This window comes from Zalophus californianus, chromosome 13, assembly GCF_009762305.2.
Source record: "Zalophus californianus isolate mZalCal1 chromosome 13, mZalCal1.pri.v2, whole genome shotgun sequence".
NCBI classification, from domain to species: domain Eukaryota; kingdom Metazoa; phylum Chordata; class Mammalia; order Carnivora; family Otariidae; genus Zalophus; species Zalophus californianus.
Genome location: NC_045607.1, coordinates 95,438,466 through 95,455,827, shown reverse-complemented (window position 1 = coordinate 95,455,827; position 17,362 = coordinate 95,438,466). Strand labels below are relative to the sequence as shown.

Sequence of the window (17,362 nt, the reverse complement as noted above, 5' to 3'; positions counted from 1 at the left end):
CCTGTTCCATGGTCCACACGGGTAACAGAGGGGTTCAGAGACGCTGGGCTCCTCCCCTTCTCCTGCCCAAATCTCTGAAGCACACAGATAACTTAAAGTCAGAATTTTAGAACGACTAGACATCTTAGAGATGTCTGGCACCATTCCCTTAGACTACAGAATAAAACAGAGTAGCTCATTTTCACAGCACTAATGGAAACATGAAGTGCTCCTAAAGCTTGGATACACTGTCTCAGTTCTTTCCTTGCTGATTTTGACTAATGTAAGTCTTAGTCATACCATATAAACGCTACGATGGTTGGGAAGGAAATAATCGTAGCTAAGAGACTATTTCAGCTGTGTTTATAAGCACGGTCTCACTTTGTAGAAGAGGCTGAGCTGAGTGTTTTTAAATACTATTTCAGACCTCTCTTACGGTACACTCTGATCATACCAGAGCCTGAATCAACTAAAAAAAGATAGTTCTTTCAGTAACTGTAATATTAGAAAAATATTATAATGTCTCTATTCCTAGAGATCGTGGAGTATCTCACTCAAAGATCCTTCAATTACGATGGGCAGAGGTTAAAAGGCCAACTGAATTCATTCCAGTTGGCCACACAACATAAAATTCCTGATCCTTGATATGTTTCCAGATAGAGAAGACCAGAGATAAGAGGGAAATAGCAGGGCGCCTGGGTGGCTCAGTTGGTTAAGCGACTGCCCTCGGCTCAGGTCATGATCCTAGAGTCCCAGGATCGAGTCCCACATCAGGCTCCCTGCTCGGCGGGGGGTCTGCTTCTCCCTCTGACCCTCCCGCTCTTGCGCTCTGTCGTTCTCTCTCTCTCTCAAATAAATAAATAAAACCTTAAAAAAAAAAAAGAGGGAAATAGTACCGTGTATGGAATAACAAAGGATTTGGAGTCAGTTTGGAGATCCCACTTAGGTCTCTGACACTCAAATCCTCTGTGACTCGTATCGTTTCTGAGCCCCTGACTTACCATCTAGAAAATGTGACTAATAATACCTACCTCATAGTTTAGAAGTTCAAGAGGGAGAATTCCACAAAGAGCCAGTGTGATGGCGCTCAACGGCAGGTGCTCAGGAAGCCATAATTACTATTTGGATCTATTTCTTTTCCAGATAAATGAACACGTGTTGAAACCCTATTTCTAATAGATGACTCACAAGATGATTTTCAAACCTTAAGGAAGGTCAAGAAGCTGCTATTGTGTCATCTTTCACTCAGAAATCATGTTGTTGGACTGGTGAGGACAATACAATAGCACCATCGTCACTAGGAGTGTGGAGCTTCCCATTTCCACATGGCCATGTTGTCCCCCTTAGCTCAGGGCCACCAGAAAGGGCAGCTTGGGTGGGAGACACCATCATCACTAGGAGTGTGGAGCTTCCCATTTCCACATGGCCATGTTGTCCCCCTTAGCTCAGGGCCGCCAGAAAGGGCAGCCGGGGGCGACCACATACCAAGGCTGCCAGGTGTGGCTGAGGCAGGCAGAACTCGGACTTAAGCCTCAACTCCTGTCTACCTTATTTATAGTGCTCTTCATGGATAGAATGCCGTTGTCTGTGAGCTCTGATGTAGGAAAGATCGAGAATTTCCATTGTGATTCCCTCTCTGACCCTTAGGATATGTAGCAAAGTTACATTTAAGTTTTAAACATTGAGGGACTTCCTGGTTTTCTTTTCATTATGACTATGGCTCAATTCCCCTGTGGTCGAAGAATATAATCTAGTTAATTTCAGGCTTTTAAAATGTGTAGACTTGATTCACGGCCCAACGTATCGGCTATTTGGGTAAATATTCTAGGACCACTTGAAAATAATGTATTCTGCACTTACTATGTAATGTTCCATATATGTCAAATAGGTCACATTTCTTACCAATGTTTTGTCTGTTTTTCTATCGGATATTGCGAAAGGTATACTAAAATCTTCAAACAATGCTACTCTAGTCAACATTACTTTGGAGAATCTCCCAAGTGTTATAAGCCAAGAGAAACAAAAAGAATACCCATTGAGGAGATAATTGTGACTATTCACAGATAAGATGATGGTGTACATAGAAAATCCAAAGTAGTCTATAAATACACTATTAGAATTAAAAATGGAAAACTTGCAAATCTTAGAACCAAGGAAGCAATACAGAAAGCAGCCAGGGGGAAGAGATTTCTTACGTACGGAGGGAGGAACATCAGAATAATGTCAGAATAACACCAGGGAACTGGCAAGCCAGAAAGGGCTGGAAAGACAAGTACATGGTACTAAATGAGAACATGCAGCCAAGGATACATAGCCAGGAAAATGTTGCAAAAGAAAACCAAACTTGGGGCATCACAATGCCTGACTTCAATCTATATTACAAATCTGTGACAGGATGGTATTGGCACAAAAACACATAGATCAATGGAACAGAATAGAGACCCCAGAAATGGACCCTCAACTCTATGGTCAACCAATCTTTGACAGATCAGGAATGAATGTCCAATGGAAAAAAGACAGTCTCTCCAATAAATGGTGCTGGGAAAAGTGGACAGCCACATGCAGAAGATTGAAACTCGACCATTCTCTTACATCATTCACAAAGATAAACTCAAAATGGATGAAAGACCTCAAAGTGAGACAGGAGTCCATCAGACTCCTAGAGGAGAACAGAGGCAGTAACCTCCTCGACATCGGCCACAGCAACTTCTTTCAAGACATGTCTATAAAGGCAAGGGAAACAGAAGCAAAAATGAACTTTTGGGACGTCATCAAGATAAAAAGCCTCAGCACAGCAAACGAAACAGTCAACAAAACTAAGAGGCGACCCATGGAATGGGAGAAGATATTTGCAAATGACATTACAGTTGAAGGGCTGGTATCCGAGATCTATCAAGAACTCAAACTCAACACCCCAACAACAACAACAACAAAATAATAATAATCCAATAAGAAACGGGCAGAAGACATGAACAGACATTTCTCCAAAAAAGACATAAAAACGACTAACGTTTACCATCACTAGCCATCATGGAAATTCAAATCAAAACCACAATGAGATACCACCTCACACCAGTCAGAATGGCTAAAATTAACAAGTCAGGAAACGACAGATGTTGTGAGGATGTGGAGAAAGAGGAACCCTCCTTACACTGTTGGTGGGAATGCAAGCAGGTACAGTCACTCTGGAAAACAGTATGGAGGTTCCTCAAAATGTTAAAAATAGAACTACCCTACTAACTAACAATGGCACTACTGGGTATTTCCCCAAAGATACAGACGTAGTGAAAAGAAGGGGCACCTGAACCCCAATGTTCATAGCAGCAATGTCTGCAATAGCCAAACTGTGGAAGGAGCCGAAATGCCCTTCAACAGATGAATGGATAAAGATGTGGTCCATATATACAAGGGAAGATTACTCAGCCATCAGAAAGGATACATACCTACAATTTGCACTGACGTGATTGAACTGGAGGGGATTATGCTAAGTGAAATAAGTCAAGCAGAGAAAGACAGCTATCATATGGTTTCACTCATATATGGAACATAAGGAATAGTGTGGAGGACCACAGCGGAAGGGAAGGAAAACTGAATGGGAAGAAATCAGAGAGGGAGACAAATCACGAGAGACTCTGGACTCCGGGAACCTAACTGAGAGTTACAGAAAGGAGGGAGGTGGGGAGATGGGGTATCTGGGGGTGATGGGTATTAAGGAGAGCACATGTTGTGATGAGCACTGGGTTATATGCAAATAATGAGTCATTGAACACTACATCAAAAACCAAAGATGTACTATATGTTGGCTAACTGAACCTAATTAAATAAGTAAATAAATAAATATGCTTTCTACATGAAAAACAAATAATAATGAGTACAGAATTTCAGACTTGCAAATGAAATGTTCTCAAGATATGTATCACAGCAGTGTAAATAGACTTCACACTACCGGACTTTATACTGAAAATGTTTGAAATGGCAAAATCAATGTTATGATTTTTACAATTTTTTCCTTTTTTTATTATGTTGTGTTAATCACCATATATTGCATCATGTTTCCCTTCCTACTATCTTCTTCTTTTTTCTTAACATATAATGTATTATTTGTTTCAGAGGTACAGGTCTGTGATTCAACAGTCTTACACGATTCACAGCGCTCACCATAGCACATACCCTCCCCAATGTCTATCATGCAGCCACCCCATCCCTCCCAACCCATCCCCACTCCAGGAACCCTCAGTTGGTTTCCTGAGATTAAGAATTCCTCATATCAGTGAGATCTTATGATAGATTTTTACCATTTTTTAAAAGTACATTCTGTATGATTCCATTTTTATAAAGATTTTATTAATTTATTTTAGAGAAAGAGCGTGGCACGAGAGTGGTAGTAGACACAGGAGGTGGAAGAGAGAATCGTGAGCCCGCGCTGCCCTGAACACAGACCCTACGTGGGGCTCGATCCCACACCATGAGATCACATCCTGAGCCAAAATCAAGAGTCGGCGGCTTAACGGACTGAGCCACCATCCATCTCCTTGGGCATTAGTACTGGTGCATTGCCTGCTCTCTCCACCACCGCTGTGCTGAACACTCCTGAAAACACATCTGTGAAAAACCAGCCAGAGTTTCCGGGGGAGAGTCTGAGGCCAAGCACTGCCAGGTGATGGCTGCACCCGTGGCCTGGGATGGGTGCTGCTCACTGTTTTCCAGGCCTGGGGTGCCCAACACCCTTCTTTCCAGGGGACCTGCAGGGGACCCCCATGTCCTCAGGTACCTGAGGGCAACCCGGCCCAGGAATTCACCTTCTGTAGCAGAGGACAGATGGGACTTCTTTCTCTGGCCAGGAGTGTGAACCCTGATCCCGGGAAAGGAGAGCTCTCCTGGACTCCTCGCCCAGCCAGGCAGCTGTGGCCATGATGTATGTGACGGAGCCAGAGCGGCTGGGACTTGGAGGGAATGAGTGCCTTAAACCAGCCTTGTGCGGGGCATGCGGGAGCAACAGCCCCTGCTTCTTGGGGAGCAGTGATGTGTGCAAAAGGGAGGAGGCTGGGGTGGAGCCTTCCAAGCCACACCACAGTCTCTCCCTTGGTTCTGAAACCAGCAGGAAGGGACCTCCAACGGCAGAGACCAGACTCCAGGAGGATGCCTATCCAGGGAAAGGGGGTCCACTGGAGGGCACTGAAGCACCCAGCCCCACCGACCTGCAGGTCATTTGCACAGGATCACCTCCCACACTTCCTCAAAACGTTGTCCGTCTTCGTGTGTGGACAGTGACTGGCCCACTCAGGGCTGGTGCACTTCCAGAGGAGGACTAGAGACTTTTCAGGGCTTGCTCATGGGTCAGAGGACCACCGCCAAAGAAGCAGAGAATATCCCTCTTCCTCCGGAGCTGGGGAAGGCAGCCACCGTCCTGGGGCGGGACCAGTCCAGAAATGTGTTCTTTCTGAAGCCCCAGCCTTCCGTGGGCGTTGCTATGCCTGAGAAAGGCCCCCTCAGCCCCAGAGTCAGGAGCAGTGAGGAGCTGTCTCCAACCCTGGCCCAGGATCACGACCCGAAACCATCCTGTCTTTGGGAGGACAGGTCTCCTGCAGGAGCCAGGGAGGGGACTGGCCCCTCTCCCCTCCCCAGGTCCAGGACTCCCGGGACCTGCAAGAGCTCTTCATCTGAGGAGGAGTCATGGAGAGCAAGTGTGTCTCGTCAGCCCAGCAAGTGAAAGAACCAAACTCCAACGCTCAGGTTCTAACAGAAGCAGAATTTCAATGTACTGTTTGGGGGCAGCCTCCTCCCCTCTTAGGCCTACGGGGCCTTGTGGGACCCCAAGGAAAGTCTTTGTTCTCCTTCCCTCAGAGAGAGGAGCTGGCCCCGTGTGCCAGGGTCCCCACCGTGTTCCCAGTGCTGAGGAAGAGCCACACGCAGGGGCCTGGTGTCAGGAGTGTGGTCGGCCACTGCTCCTGGGCTCCCAGCCAGGGGCCTGGTGGCTGCATGGAAAAGCTGAATTGCTTTTGGGGGAAGGAGTGCTCACTGCCCACACCGCTCGCCATCCCCCTCTGCACTCTGCAATCCAGGCTCTGTGCCCAGCTTACGTCGATCACCAGCACTCCCCATGTTCCTGCCATGGGAGGGATCATTGAGCATCACCCCATTGCACAGAGGAGGAGAGCGAGGCCCAGAGAGGGGAGGTAAATGGCTCCAGTCCCAGAGCTGGTCAGCAGAGAAGCTGGAAAGCCAGCCCTCCAGAACCCCTGCTAGACCAGCCAGAGACTCCCTGAGTTGAAAGCGAGCCCTCCCCTGCCTGACAAGCCACGCACTGGCCCCTGACCTTCATGATGGCCTGTTCTTGACCGTGAAGGTGAGCTGGCCGACTAGGAGGGGGAGTCCAGCTGGTGCGACAGGCTGTAGCTACAGGACAAAGTGACACGTCTGAGCTAGCAGGAGCCACACTCTGGTCTCCCTCCCGGAGCCTGCCTGGGAGCTGGCATCTGGGTGCCCTAGGGGCCAGCACACAACAGGGTCTGCACTGACCAGGGAGCCATGGCCCCCAGGGAGAGTCCACTCTGCCCTCTCCCCGCACCTGCCTGGCCTCACCTCTCCTCACTGTGGGGCTGCAGGACCCGGAACCAGGCCCCATAGGGATGGCTCGGTTCCAGCTTGTAATGATTTTGCAGCTCCCGGAGCCCCTGGATTTCCTGGGGCCGGAGGGAGGACTGGCTGTGGACCAGGACTGGGCTGGGGAGGATGCAGGGCCTTGTGGAGAGTGAAGGATGGGGCAGGGGCCGAGTCCTGGGGCCACTGCGCATGTCTAAAAAGGGCTGAAATCCCTGAATGCCCATGGGGTCCCTCATTACAGTAACGACCCCCTTCCCACTCGGGCATCCTGCTGGTGGGCCCCTCCACCCCGGCCTCCTTCCCGCCCCTCTGACTCCAGCCAGGGCTGCAGCCAGGGACAGGCTGGACCTCTGTCCCGGATCCTGCCAGGAAGACAAGGCAGAAGGAGGAGAGGAGAAGGGGAAGGGGCAGACTGATCTTCTCCCTGTCCTGAGTCGGCCTCCACTGATGCCTCCAGGTCCTCTGGCCCAGCCCTGCACTTAGCTGGACCCTGAGAGGGAGTCTGCATTCCAGGCCAGCTGGGTGGGGGGTATTTAATGACCTGTGTGTCCCCAGATGTCCTACCCACCTGGCCTTGCACCCTAAGGCCTGCCGCCCAGGGTGGGTGTGATTGCGGGGCCCAGTGGACTTTGGGGCCACAGAGCAGTTGGCTGTGGTGAGGGGATGTGGGGGACCGGTCAGGTGCAGAGCCATGGGGCTCATGTACATCCGCTGCAGGGCTGGTTCACCGTACAGATGCTGCGTGCAGGTCTCCTTTGCACACCTGGCCATGACACACCTGGCTGGCCCTCTCGGTGGGGAGGCCTGGGTGCCTGGTGCACCTGTCCCCCACCTACCCCTGGAGGAGCGGCCACGTTCAAGCGTTTCCATGTCCAACCCTCAGGGACAGTTGGGAACCTGGGTCAAGAGAGGCAGGCACTGGCCCAGGACAACTGAGGGGTGCAGAGCCCAAGGAGCAGGGCTGCTCTCCAGTCCTGGGCCAGCCCCAACCCTCCCATGAGGGTCGCTTTGGGGGTGAGAGCCCCTCAGATCCTCGGGGAGAGCTACCCACCATGTCCCATGTGGGGACATGACCTTGGCATCCCCAGGCATGTAGAGGCATGTGCACCTGCAAACCCACCCACACGCACCACTCTGACTGCCCAGCTGGGGGTCAGAAGGGGAGGACACCCCGGGAGCGAGGTGGGGGACAAGGGGGAAAGAAGAAAGAGGTTGGAGACGGCTGGGCCATGGGGCAGGGCATCAGGACTCCTGGCAAGGACCCGGATCCAGAGCATGGGGAGGGGAGACAGGCCAGGCTGATGGTCAGGGGTCCCCAAGGGCCCCAGGGGGTTGCCAGGGCACTGGGAAAAGACAGGGTCTGGGTTCCGGTGTCCACCACCATCCTGCGCACTCGGAGTAGGAAGAGATACCCACCCCCAAGTCCAGAGGGCTATAGCCCAAAAGGCCTCAGCTTACTCTGCTGTCACTTGGGCTGCAGAGATGCAGTGTCCCAAGGGTCCCACAGGCTTGTAGAAGAGCCTGTTGGCCTTGGATCTCCAACCCCGACCCCTGTGATCCCAGTCTGGGGAAAATGTTTTCTACCCCCTCGAGGTCCTTCTCAGCAGAGGACAGACTCGGGGCTTGGGGGGCTGAGGACCTGGCTACGCAGAACGGGGCAGAGCACAGGGCTACCCATCTGGAGACCAAGGTCAGGGCCCTCCTTGTTGCAGCCTCAGGGTCCCCATGTGGAAGAGGATCCAGAATCACTGCTCTGGTCAGGGTGAGGAGGCCTTAGGAAGGAATGGAGCACCGGGACCGGAGAGGGAAACGGGGACAAGGGAGGCTTCTGAGGTTTCTCACATCGCCCATGGAACCCACAGATCCTGCTCCTGGGAGAGACACAGACACAGAGACAGAGAAGGAGACAGAGAATGAACACAGGACAGAGGGAACCAGGAGAAGTCATAGACTTTCCTCCACCAGCTTGGAAATGACATCCCGGCATTTTGTGCCATTCCATTCCTGAGAGCTCCGTCACAGGCCATCCACCCTGGAGGGGAGGGGATTCCACAGGGATGTGTGACCAGGATTCAGGGGTATTAGGGGCCACTGTGGGGACTGCCCAGCACACGGGCACAGACGAGGCCCTGGGACCTGAGCCTAACCCTAATGGGAGCCCCTGGAAGTCTGCGTCACCAGGGGACAAGGTCAGAATCAGTTCATTCCTACCTTCCCATGGGGGCTGGGACACAGGCAGGAGGGGGGTGGCTTTGCCTGGACCCCAGAGCAGACCCAAGCCCCTCTGAGCTGTGTTCCATGCCAAGCCCAGCTCCTTGGCTCATCCTTGCATTGCCAAGTATGCCCCAGCCTCCTGTGATAGCAGGTATGGAACACGTGTAAGGTCCTACCCCTGATGGCGTCCCTAGAAGTAGAAGCCAGAATTCCCCAATGTGCAGATGGGGAGCCTGGGGAGGCCCTGAGAGGCACGGGGTCTGTCCAGGTTCACAGCTCTGGGCCCGCACAGGAACCAGGTCTGAACCCAGCTCTGTGCCATCACAGCAGAGACACCAGCTGCGCCCAGGCCTCCCGGGAGCTGTGGGTGGGCTGTGAGGGTGTCACTGTGTGGATGCGGCATGGGGGGAGGGTGAGCATTGAGCAGCGGGGTAGGGGGGCCCTTGGGGGGCTCTTGTGTGAGGAGGAAGTTGGGTAAGGGGACCCCAGGCAGTGGTGACCTCACTTCCCTGACAACAGAGCCCAACAGAATTTGGAACCCCGGTAACCAGGCACCCACATTCCACAGACAGCCCCCTGCCCAGCTCATTTCATTGGAGATCTTAATGGCAAAATGTTCACGTGTTGCCTGCCAAGGTCCCGAGGCTGCAGGTGGAAGAAGGCGCGCCTTGAGGATGCTGTCCCCCGCTGGGGATTTCATGTCAGGACTCCCCACCGCCTCTGGCCATTTGGTCGGAAGGACAGAAAGGTGACAGCACGAGGCCCAGAGCCGGCCACCCAGCCCCACTTGCTCTGATGACCTGTGTAGCCCCAGGTGCCCTCCCTGTGTGTGTGTGTGTGTGTGTGTGAGTGTGCACATGTGTGTGCATGTGTATGTGAGTGTATGTGTAAAGAGGGGTCATGGGGGTGGGGACTGGGCAGGAGGACAGTGCGGATGGCGGGCAGGGCTGTGATGCCTTGGGGCCGGCTACCGGTCCCTGTCTTTGCAGAAGGCCACGGAGGACACGGAGAGGCAGCTGGCGGACGTGCCCTCCTCCCTGACAGAGGGGGTGACCCCAAAGGCATCCCAAGAAACAGGTGCTGGGGGTTGCGAGGCAAGACCTCCGACACCACGCGGACCACCGTCCCAGGTGGTCGTCCACTGGACAGTGGTCCAGGAGCCGGAGCCCATGGAGGCCGAGGCCGAGGGTGAGAAGGGTGGGGCTGGGTGTTTGTGGTGTGTGGGGACGGGTCGGTGCGGCCCCACAAGGGAGGAGCCCCCAGAGGCTGGTGTGGGGCCACGAGCAAGGACTGGGCACAGAGCACACAGCGGGTGGACTGCAGTTGGGGAGACATCCCCGTGAAGGTTCCTTCCCGGCTGTGGCTTCTCTGGGAGGCCCTGGGCTGGGCTCTGTCTCTGCAAAGGCCCATGGAGAGTACGCACAGGGGTGAGCTTTTCTTCTCTCACAGCTGCTCCACCACCTGAGGAGCTAGAGCCCGATCTGGAGGGAGGGCTGGTGCCTGCAGTGACTTCAGGAGGAGACCAGGAGCCAGCAGGTGACCCGGCACCTGCCCACGGAGAGCCTGGCGCTGTCCAGGAAGAACTGGCACCTGCTCCTGCCCCAGCCCCTGCCCCTGCCCCTGCTACAGTTCCTGCCACTCCCCCTTCCCCCACCCCAGCCCCTGCCCCTGCCTCGGACCTAGATCCTGACCTGGCTCCTGCCCCTTCCCTTACCCCTGCCTCTGCCCCTGCCCCAGCCCCTGCCCCTGCCTGTGCTCTTGTTCCTGCCCCTGCCCCTGTTCCTGCTCCTGCCCCTGCCAGAGCCACTGTCCCTGACCCAGATCCTACCCTTGCTCCTGCCCCTGTCTGTACTCCTGCCAGAGCCACTGCCCCTGCCCCTGCCCCTGCCAGTGGTCCTGTTCCTCCCCCTGACCCAGATCCTGTCCCTGCTCCTGCCCTGGATCCTGCACCTGCCACTACTGCTGACCCTGTCCCTCCCCTTGCCCCTGCCCCTGTCCCTGCCCCTATCCTGAGCCCTGCCCCTACTCCTGCTCCTGCAGGGCTCCCACAGCCACATCCAGAGCCCACAGCCCTGCAGGGAGAGCTCCTTGTACAATCACCCTTAGTTCCATCCCCGGAACCCGAGACCCCGCCCGATTGTTTCATCCCCTCCCCCTGTGTTCTTTCTCTCTGGTACATATTAACTGTTATTTTATCCTTCCATGTCCTATATACTGTGTATTATTTGTTTTAAATAAAATTACTTGTTTTCAATTGAACACGTCTTGAGCATTAAGTACATGCCCAACGCTGTGCCACCACACCCCAGAACATTGCCGCAGAATATCTCATTCCCCAAAGGAGTCCCCGAACCAGAAGCCCTCCCTGCCCATTTCTCCTGCAGCCCAGACCCCGGTGACCCCTAAGCTGCTTTCTCTCTCTGTTCCTTTACCTATTCCTGATGTTTCTGTAAGTGGAATCACACAATAGGGGCCTTTGTGTCTGCCCCCCTATTTTCAAAGGGGACTCGTTTTCTTCTGTGTTTGTCATAAAATTTCCCTTATTTGATATTGAAATCCCCGACGGATGACACATCAGATGGAATCATAGAGGCCACTTTAGGAATTATGGGCACAATCTCGGGGCCGAGACCCCTGGTCCTGCTGGGACACCACAGCCTGAACCCAGACAGGGCAGGGCTGGTTCCTCCTGAGACCCACACAGAAACCAGGGAAATGCAGAAAGCTGGAAGACACACCACAAAGGGCAAAAGCATTGCTCACAACCCAAGGCCAAAGAAAGGGTTCACCTGACTCTGGTCCAAACCACGCTCCAAGTCACTGGGTTCCACAGGGACGGAGACCAAACACATGCAAGTCCAAGGCGGAAGGATAGGCACGCAGGGAATATGTGTCAGAGATGCGGGAGCTCCTGGGGAAGGACTCCGGCAAAGGAAACCCTATGGAGGCAGCGCTGGTCACCCTCAGACTGGCAGGTGTCTGGTCTGGGGACCAGCAGCCCTGGGGAGAACATGAGGAAGTAGAGGTCCCCTGGAGAGAAGGGTGACAGGCACCCCTGTCTGGGAGAACAGTGAGCAGCACCCATCCCAGGCCACAGGTGCACCCATCCTCAGCCTCGGACTCAGCCCCGGAAACTCCGGCTCGGTTTTTCACACACCTATTGTCAGGAGTGTTCATCACAGCGGTGCTGGAGAGAGCAGGGAATGGAACAGCACTAATGCCCAAGGAGATGGATGGGATCCACGGTCCCAGTTCTCATGACAGAATGCTCTGCAGCTACTGTCCCGGTGTCATCTGGGGCACAGGATCCGGGAAGCCCCTCCTGAGACCCACCCCTCCTGCCACCCTGCCCCTGGGAACATTGAGAATTGTTTGAGGAGGAGGGGGAGAGGATCCAGGATGACAGCGGGTCCAAGGAGAAGGAAGGTCAGCACTGGGAGGACAGATGGACGTGCCCTGAGCCACCATCCAGGGCCCAGGCTGTGATGCCCTCGGACTTCACCCCAAATAAGGACTCCTGATTTATGGACCCAGCTTCTGTGGTTTTACTCCCTCCCTCATTCATTCTCTCCCTCATTCATTCCCCACCTCCAACCCTCCCCTCCCTCCCCCTCCCTCCCTCCCTCCTTCCTCCCTCATTCAGCAGAGGATCTGGGGTCCCTGCTGTGTACTGAGCACTGGGGCTTCATCAGTGAGCACCCCCCAACCCACATGGTCACGTCCACTGTGGGAGGTGACGGGGGCAGTCCTCAGGGCTAGCACTGGTGATGAGCACCAGGAATCTGCTCCTGAAAACACCGGCCAGTTGCACAAAGAATGGAGAGACCCATGCTTAGCACTTCCTCTAGAAAAATCTAGTCCTGAAAAGTGATGAAAAGTAAGTATATCCTAGACTTCATGCGATGTGAGTTCTAATGGCAGGTACCTACTGATTCCTAGAACCAACAAAGAGTAAATCATCCAGTGTCGACTGGGGTGTTGTGACCCAACTTTTCTGACCAAATGACACGTTTCAGCCAACATCTCCAGGGCCTCTGAGTTTTCCCAAGGGTCTCTGCGATTCTCTGATCCTTCCATCAACCTCCTTGGGAAGCTCTATCCTGTCGTCTTCCTTGTCTCCTGCCTCTTCTGGGACCCTTCCATGGCCTCCCCACCAGGGCCACCCCCACCAGGACTCCCTGTGCCCCCTGGCCTGATGCCCACATCCCATGCTGGGTCCCATGAGCCCGGTGCTTTTTGCAAGGACTGTGTGCTCCCTCTGGGGTCACTTGGCATCTCCCTTGCAGTGGCCTGCATCTTCCTGTGCTGGGTCTCCTCTGAGCAGTCTGTGAGGCCGGACTGTACCCATGTCACGGGCATGGAAGCGAGAGTCCAGAAGGTCCAGACGACCTGCTCCCAGTCCCAGCGTGTGGAGCATGGGTCAAGGATGGTCCGCGAGCAGAGGAAGACTTGGGCCCAGGGAGACTGAGGGAGGATGTGGCACAGTGAGCCTGCAGGAGGAGAGTGAGCACTATGTGGGCCTGGTGCTCAGACCTGCTGGGAGACCGCATCTCACCCACAGCAGCTCTGTCCCCAGGGCTGGAGGGTGTCAGGGTAGCCACCCTCCGAGGCTCTAGGCTGACAGTGACTGGCAGGAGAGGAGGTGCACCCGATGCAGGAGAGAACCCTCAGGCAGAGAGGAGGGGGCAGGTGCTCCCCCAGCAGCTGAAGGAACTCGGGGTAGCCACCCTCCCGGGGTGCAGGATGGCAGTGGCCGGCAGGGGAGGAGGCACCTGGTGCAGGAGAGAGCCCTCAGGCAGAGAGGAGGGGATAGGCTCTCCCCCAGCAGCAGGTGCACTGGGGCAGGCTGAGGGGGCATCCGTGGACAGCAGTGCCTGCAGCTGGGGTCTCCACACAGACCCCCTCCTCAGGCTCAGCACAAGCTTGTCTGGATGGCCTTTGTCCCCCAAATACAAAGTCTGGCCCAGGACCCTCCTCAAGCCCCGACTCCCAATCCTTTGACCTCAGCTCAAGTGACAAGAAATGGCCAATAGTTTAGGTGGGGTTGGGTGCACAGGGACATTTGCTTTTCTGGCCCATGCTGTAACATTGCTGGCATTTTAAAGATCTCAGGGCTTTGATTCAAAAACGGTAGGATGCCGGGGACCCCAGTCGGCTTTCGGGAAACCTGCCTCTGGGCCTTGCAGCCCTCCCATCCCACCAGTTCTGCTCAGAATCCCTCCAGGTCACAGACCCACAGTCTTGGCTCCTCAGATGGCCCGGACGATGCACCTTCAAAAAGCGATCCCGGTGGGGCAGCAGGACACTGTGGATTCCAGCAAATACACCTCCCAGAAACTGAGGGTGCTGCCGGACGAGCTGTCTGAAAACAGCCATGTCAGGGTTCCAGGAAGATACCAGAGGCACAGGAGTAACTGAGGAGCATCTGAAGGTCAGGTAGGGGCAGTCAGAGCTTCCAGACCCTTCTTCCCTAAAGCTCCTCATTCCTCAGCCTTTCTTCCGGTGATTCTGCCTGGTTTCTATTTGCCCCAACTGTTATCCATTGCCTTAGGCAGCAGAGACTCACGTATGCCTTTAAATGTTTTGGACATTGAATGTCCTCCAGTAGCCACTTCACTGCTGGGAAAGTTGGTAGCAAGCAAGAAGTCCCAGAGGACTCCAAGGGTCTGGACTTGGTGTTTCCCTCTCCTGAGATGGGGACACCTGTGGGAGGTGCAGGTGGCCAGCTGGGGGAGGGGGGCAGGCACCTGACGTGGACAGATGGGATATAGGTGAGGCCCGAAGCCCCTGGGGTTTGTGCCTGGCATCCGGACTGAACACGTCTTCAAAGCTGCAGACTGGCTGGGATCATCTTCAGGCTGAGGAGCAAGGTGAGGGGAGCAGAGGGGACTGAGGAGGTTCGGCTCAGACAGGAGAGGGCTGAGCCACACTTTTGGGGGGAAAGTGGGTCAGGTTCAGGCTCACAGGGACAGACCTTGAGGCCATTATGCCATGTGAAATAAGCCAGTCCCTCAAGGACTGACACCGGAGGACCCCACTTGGGAGGGACGGAGAGCACTCCAATTCACAGAGGTGGAAGGAACTGCTGGGTGCCGGGGCTGGGGAAGGGGAATGGGGGATTAGGGTCTCGTGGGTAGAGGTTCAGTTTGGGATGATGAAAACATTGTGGTGATGGACGGAGGTAGCCGGTGCAGAACAGGGAATATACTTATTGCCACTGAAACGCGCTTCATGGTATCAGCTGTATGTCCATTATACCACAATACAAAAGAAGTGAGTCAGGAAGTCGGGGCCATCGTGAGTCCCTGGAGGGCCCAGGAGCAGGGAGCCTGTATCTTAGTTCTCGCTCTCATGCTCTGCCCCTTGTTGGGTGACTGAGCTCAGTAAGTGCTTGCTAAGACACAGTGCAGGCAGATGGTCCAGAGAAAGTGCACAAGTGCAAACCCACTGGTGGGCACTGAGGAATCCCAAGGAGACACGCATCCAGACAGAGCGAGTGCCCACATTTCACAAACACCAGCACAGAAATAGCCATTTAAAACCAAGGCAGGAACCTTATATAGCCCAGAGGGCTCCACGCTCCTGGAGGCCGAGCTAGTGGCCACGGCCAAGGCCTCTGGTAGTGAGGGCACTGGGGGGTCTGAGAGGTGGCTCAGTGCACCCCTGACCCTGAAGCCCCATGGCCACGGTGAGGTGTAAGGACTGGGAGGGAAAACCCAGCCAGCACCCGTTCTGGCTCCATGGCTGCTACAGGGCTGCTCCCAGCCCCAACAGGCGATGTCTGTTTAGAACCACGGAGAAAACCTTTTCCCCCAATTGTTCTTTTTAAAGATGGTTGCTCAGCATTGACACAGATAAACATCCGACATAAAACTGGAGCCGTTCACAGCTGCAAAGGACCCAGAAATTATCAAAATGTAGTGACCACAAAGAGAGGAAGTTGTGCCCCCAGGCAGGCCTCCTGTGCACAGGGGTGGCTGGGGCATTGGCGTGCCCATGCAAGCAGTGCTGGGCTCCACAGTTTCCCTCAAAGGGACAGAAGTAGGAATCTGCTCTGACAGCTCCGCTCAAGGCAGCACCCCCTGATGGAGACGGGGGCAGCCCCTCGTGACTTCCAGATGTCCTGGTGATTCTTGGGCACAGCCACAAATCTCAGCTTCTTCATGACCCAGGGAATGATGGGGGGCCAGTCCAGCAGCCTCGGGTCCCGCAGGTCCTCCAGGGGCCAGCCCAGCAGCCGTGGGTCCTGCATGGCCTCTGGGGGCAGCCCCTCATGAGTTCTGTGTGCCCCGGTGATTCTTGGGCATGGCCCAAATTTCCCAGCTTCTTCATGACAGGGGCGAGCCCATCAGCTGCGGGTCCCACAGGTCCTTCAGGGGACAGCCCAATACCGCGGGTCCCACAGCTCCTCCGGGGACAGCCCCTCATGAGTTCTGGGTGTCCTGGTGATTCTTGGGCACAGCGATGGATCTCAGCTTCTTCATGACCCGGGGAATGATGGGGGGGCCAGCCTAGCAGCCGTGGGTCCCACAGGTCCTCCGGGGACAGCACCTTGGTGGGCCTGTGGTCCAGCAGGTACCCGTTCAGGTGGCTCTTATCGGGCCACACAGCCTCAATTCCATTGGCCCAGCTGACCACCATCGCCTGGTGACAGGCTGAGGTCAGTCGGGGAAACTCCACCACCAATTCCCCAAAAAAGGCCCCCATGTAGTAAAAGTTGCCCTGGTCCCTGGGGATGTGGGTCTGGGACTGTGGCCAGCACTCGTATCTAAAGTCCTCATGGGCTGCCCGGTAGAAACCAGGGTGTGGGGTGCCAAAGAGGGGGAACAGGATCTCCATGCCCACATGGTCTCAGAACTTCATTCCCACATCCACATCCACGCACACCAGGTCATCCACGTCACAGAGGAAGCGCTGCTCGCAGAAGCGGCTGATCATCGCTATGTGCCACATGGACACATCCTGCCAGTGCAGGACGCTGCGGACCTTGAAGACCACCACCCTCCGGCCCTCCCAGAGTGGCACATGGGGCACAGCAACCAGCTGGTCGGTGAAGACGTAGTAAGTGACCCTGTCTCCACCATGAGGACCACCACCCTCTGGCCCACCGGGAGGGGCATACGGGGCCCGGCAGCCGGCTGATTGGTGAAAACCTAGTAGGTGACCCCGTGCCCCACCATGTAGTGCTTCTCTGCCGTCTGCAGGAACAGCTCCAGGAAGAACATGCATCCACAGGGGCAGTGGACAGGGCAGCAAGAGGGTCACTGCCAGAGGCTGGCAGCAGGACACCAGAGTTGGGGGCCATGGACGTGTGCACCTTCGTCAAGGGGGCAGGCCCTGGGCTGCATTAAGCAACAGCCACCTCCTGACCTTCCTGAGGGAATCTGCCAGCAGGGCCTCCCTAATGTCTGTTCCTAGAGATGGGGGCCATCAGCACCCCGTCTTACAAAGGGGAGCCTGAGGCTTTGGAGGCTGGAAACCCAGGCAGCCCCACAGTCAGCATGCTGGAGCCAGGAACACTTCCCCTGTGCTGAGCTCCTGGGCAAACCCTGCAGGTGCCCTCCAC

General features: G+C 55.0%; 1 protein-coding gene and 1 pseudogene across 1 annotated transcript; one reads left to right on the top strand and one right to left on the bottom strand.

The window, feature by feature from the left end:
• Nucleotides 1-8,977: 8,977 nt before the first annotated feature.
• Nucleotides 8,978-13,264, top strand: LOC118356187 (skin secretory protein xP2-like). Its single transcript, XM_035723488.1, has 5 exons — nt 8,978-9,208; nt 9,365-9,544; nt 9,786-9,984; nt 10,246-11,012; nt 13,121-13,264. Exons 1-5 carry the CDS (start codon nt 8,978-8,980, stop codon nt 13,262-13,264), a joined length of 1,521 nt encoding a protein of 506 aa, XP_035579381.1.
• A 2,559-nt stretch (nt 13,265-15,823) lies between these two features.
• LOC113919570 lies at nt 15,824-17,021 on the bottom strand (annotated as a pseudogene).
• Nucleotides 17,022-17,362: the final 341 nt, after the last annotated feature.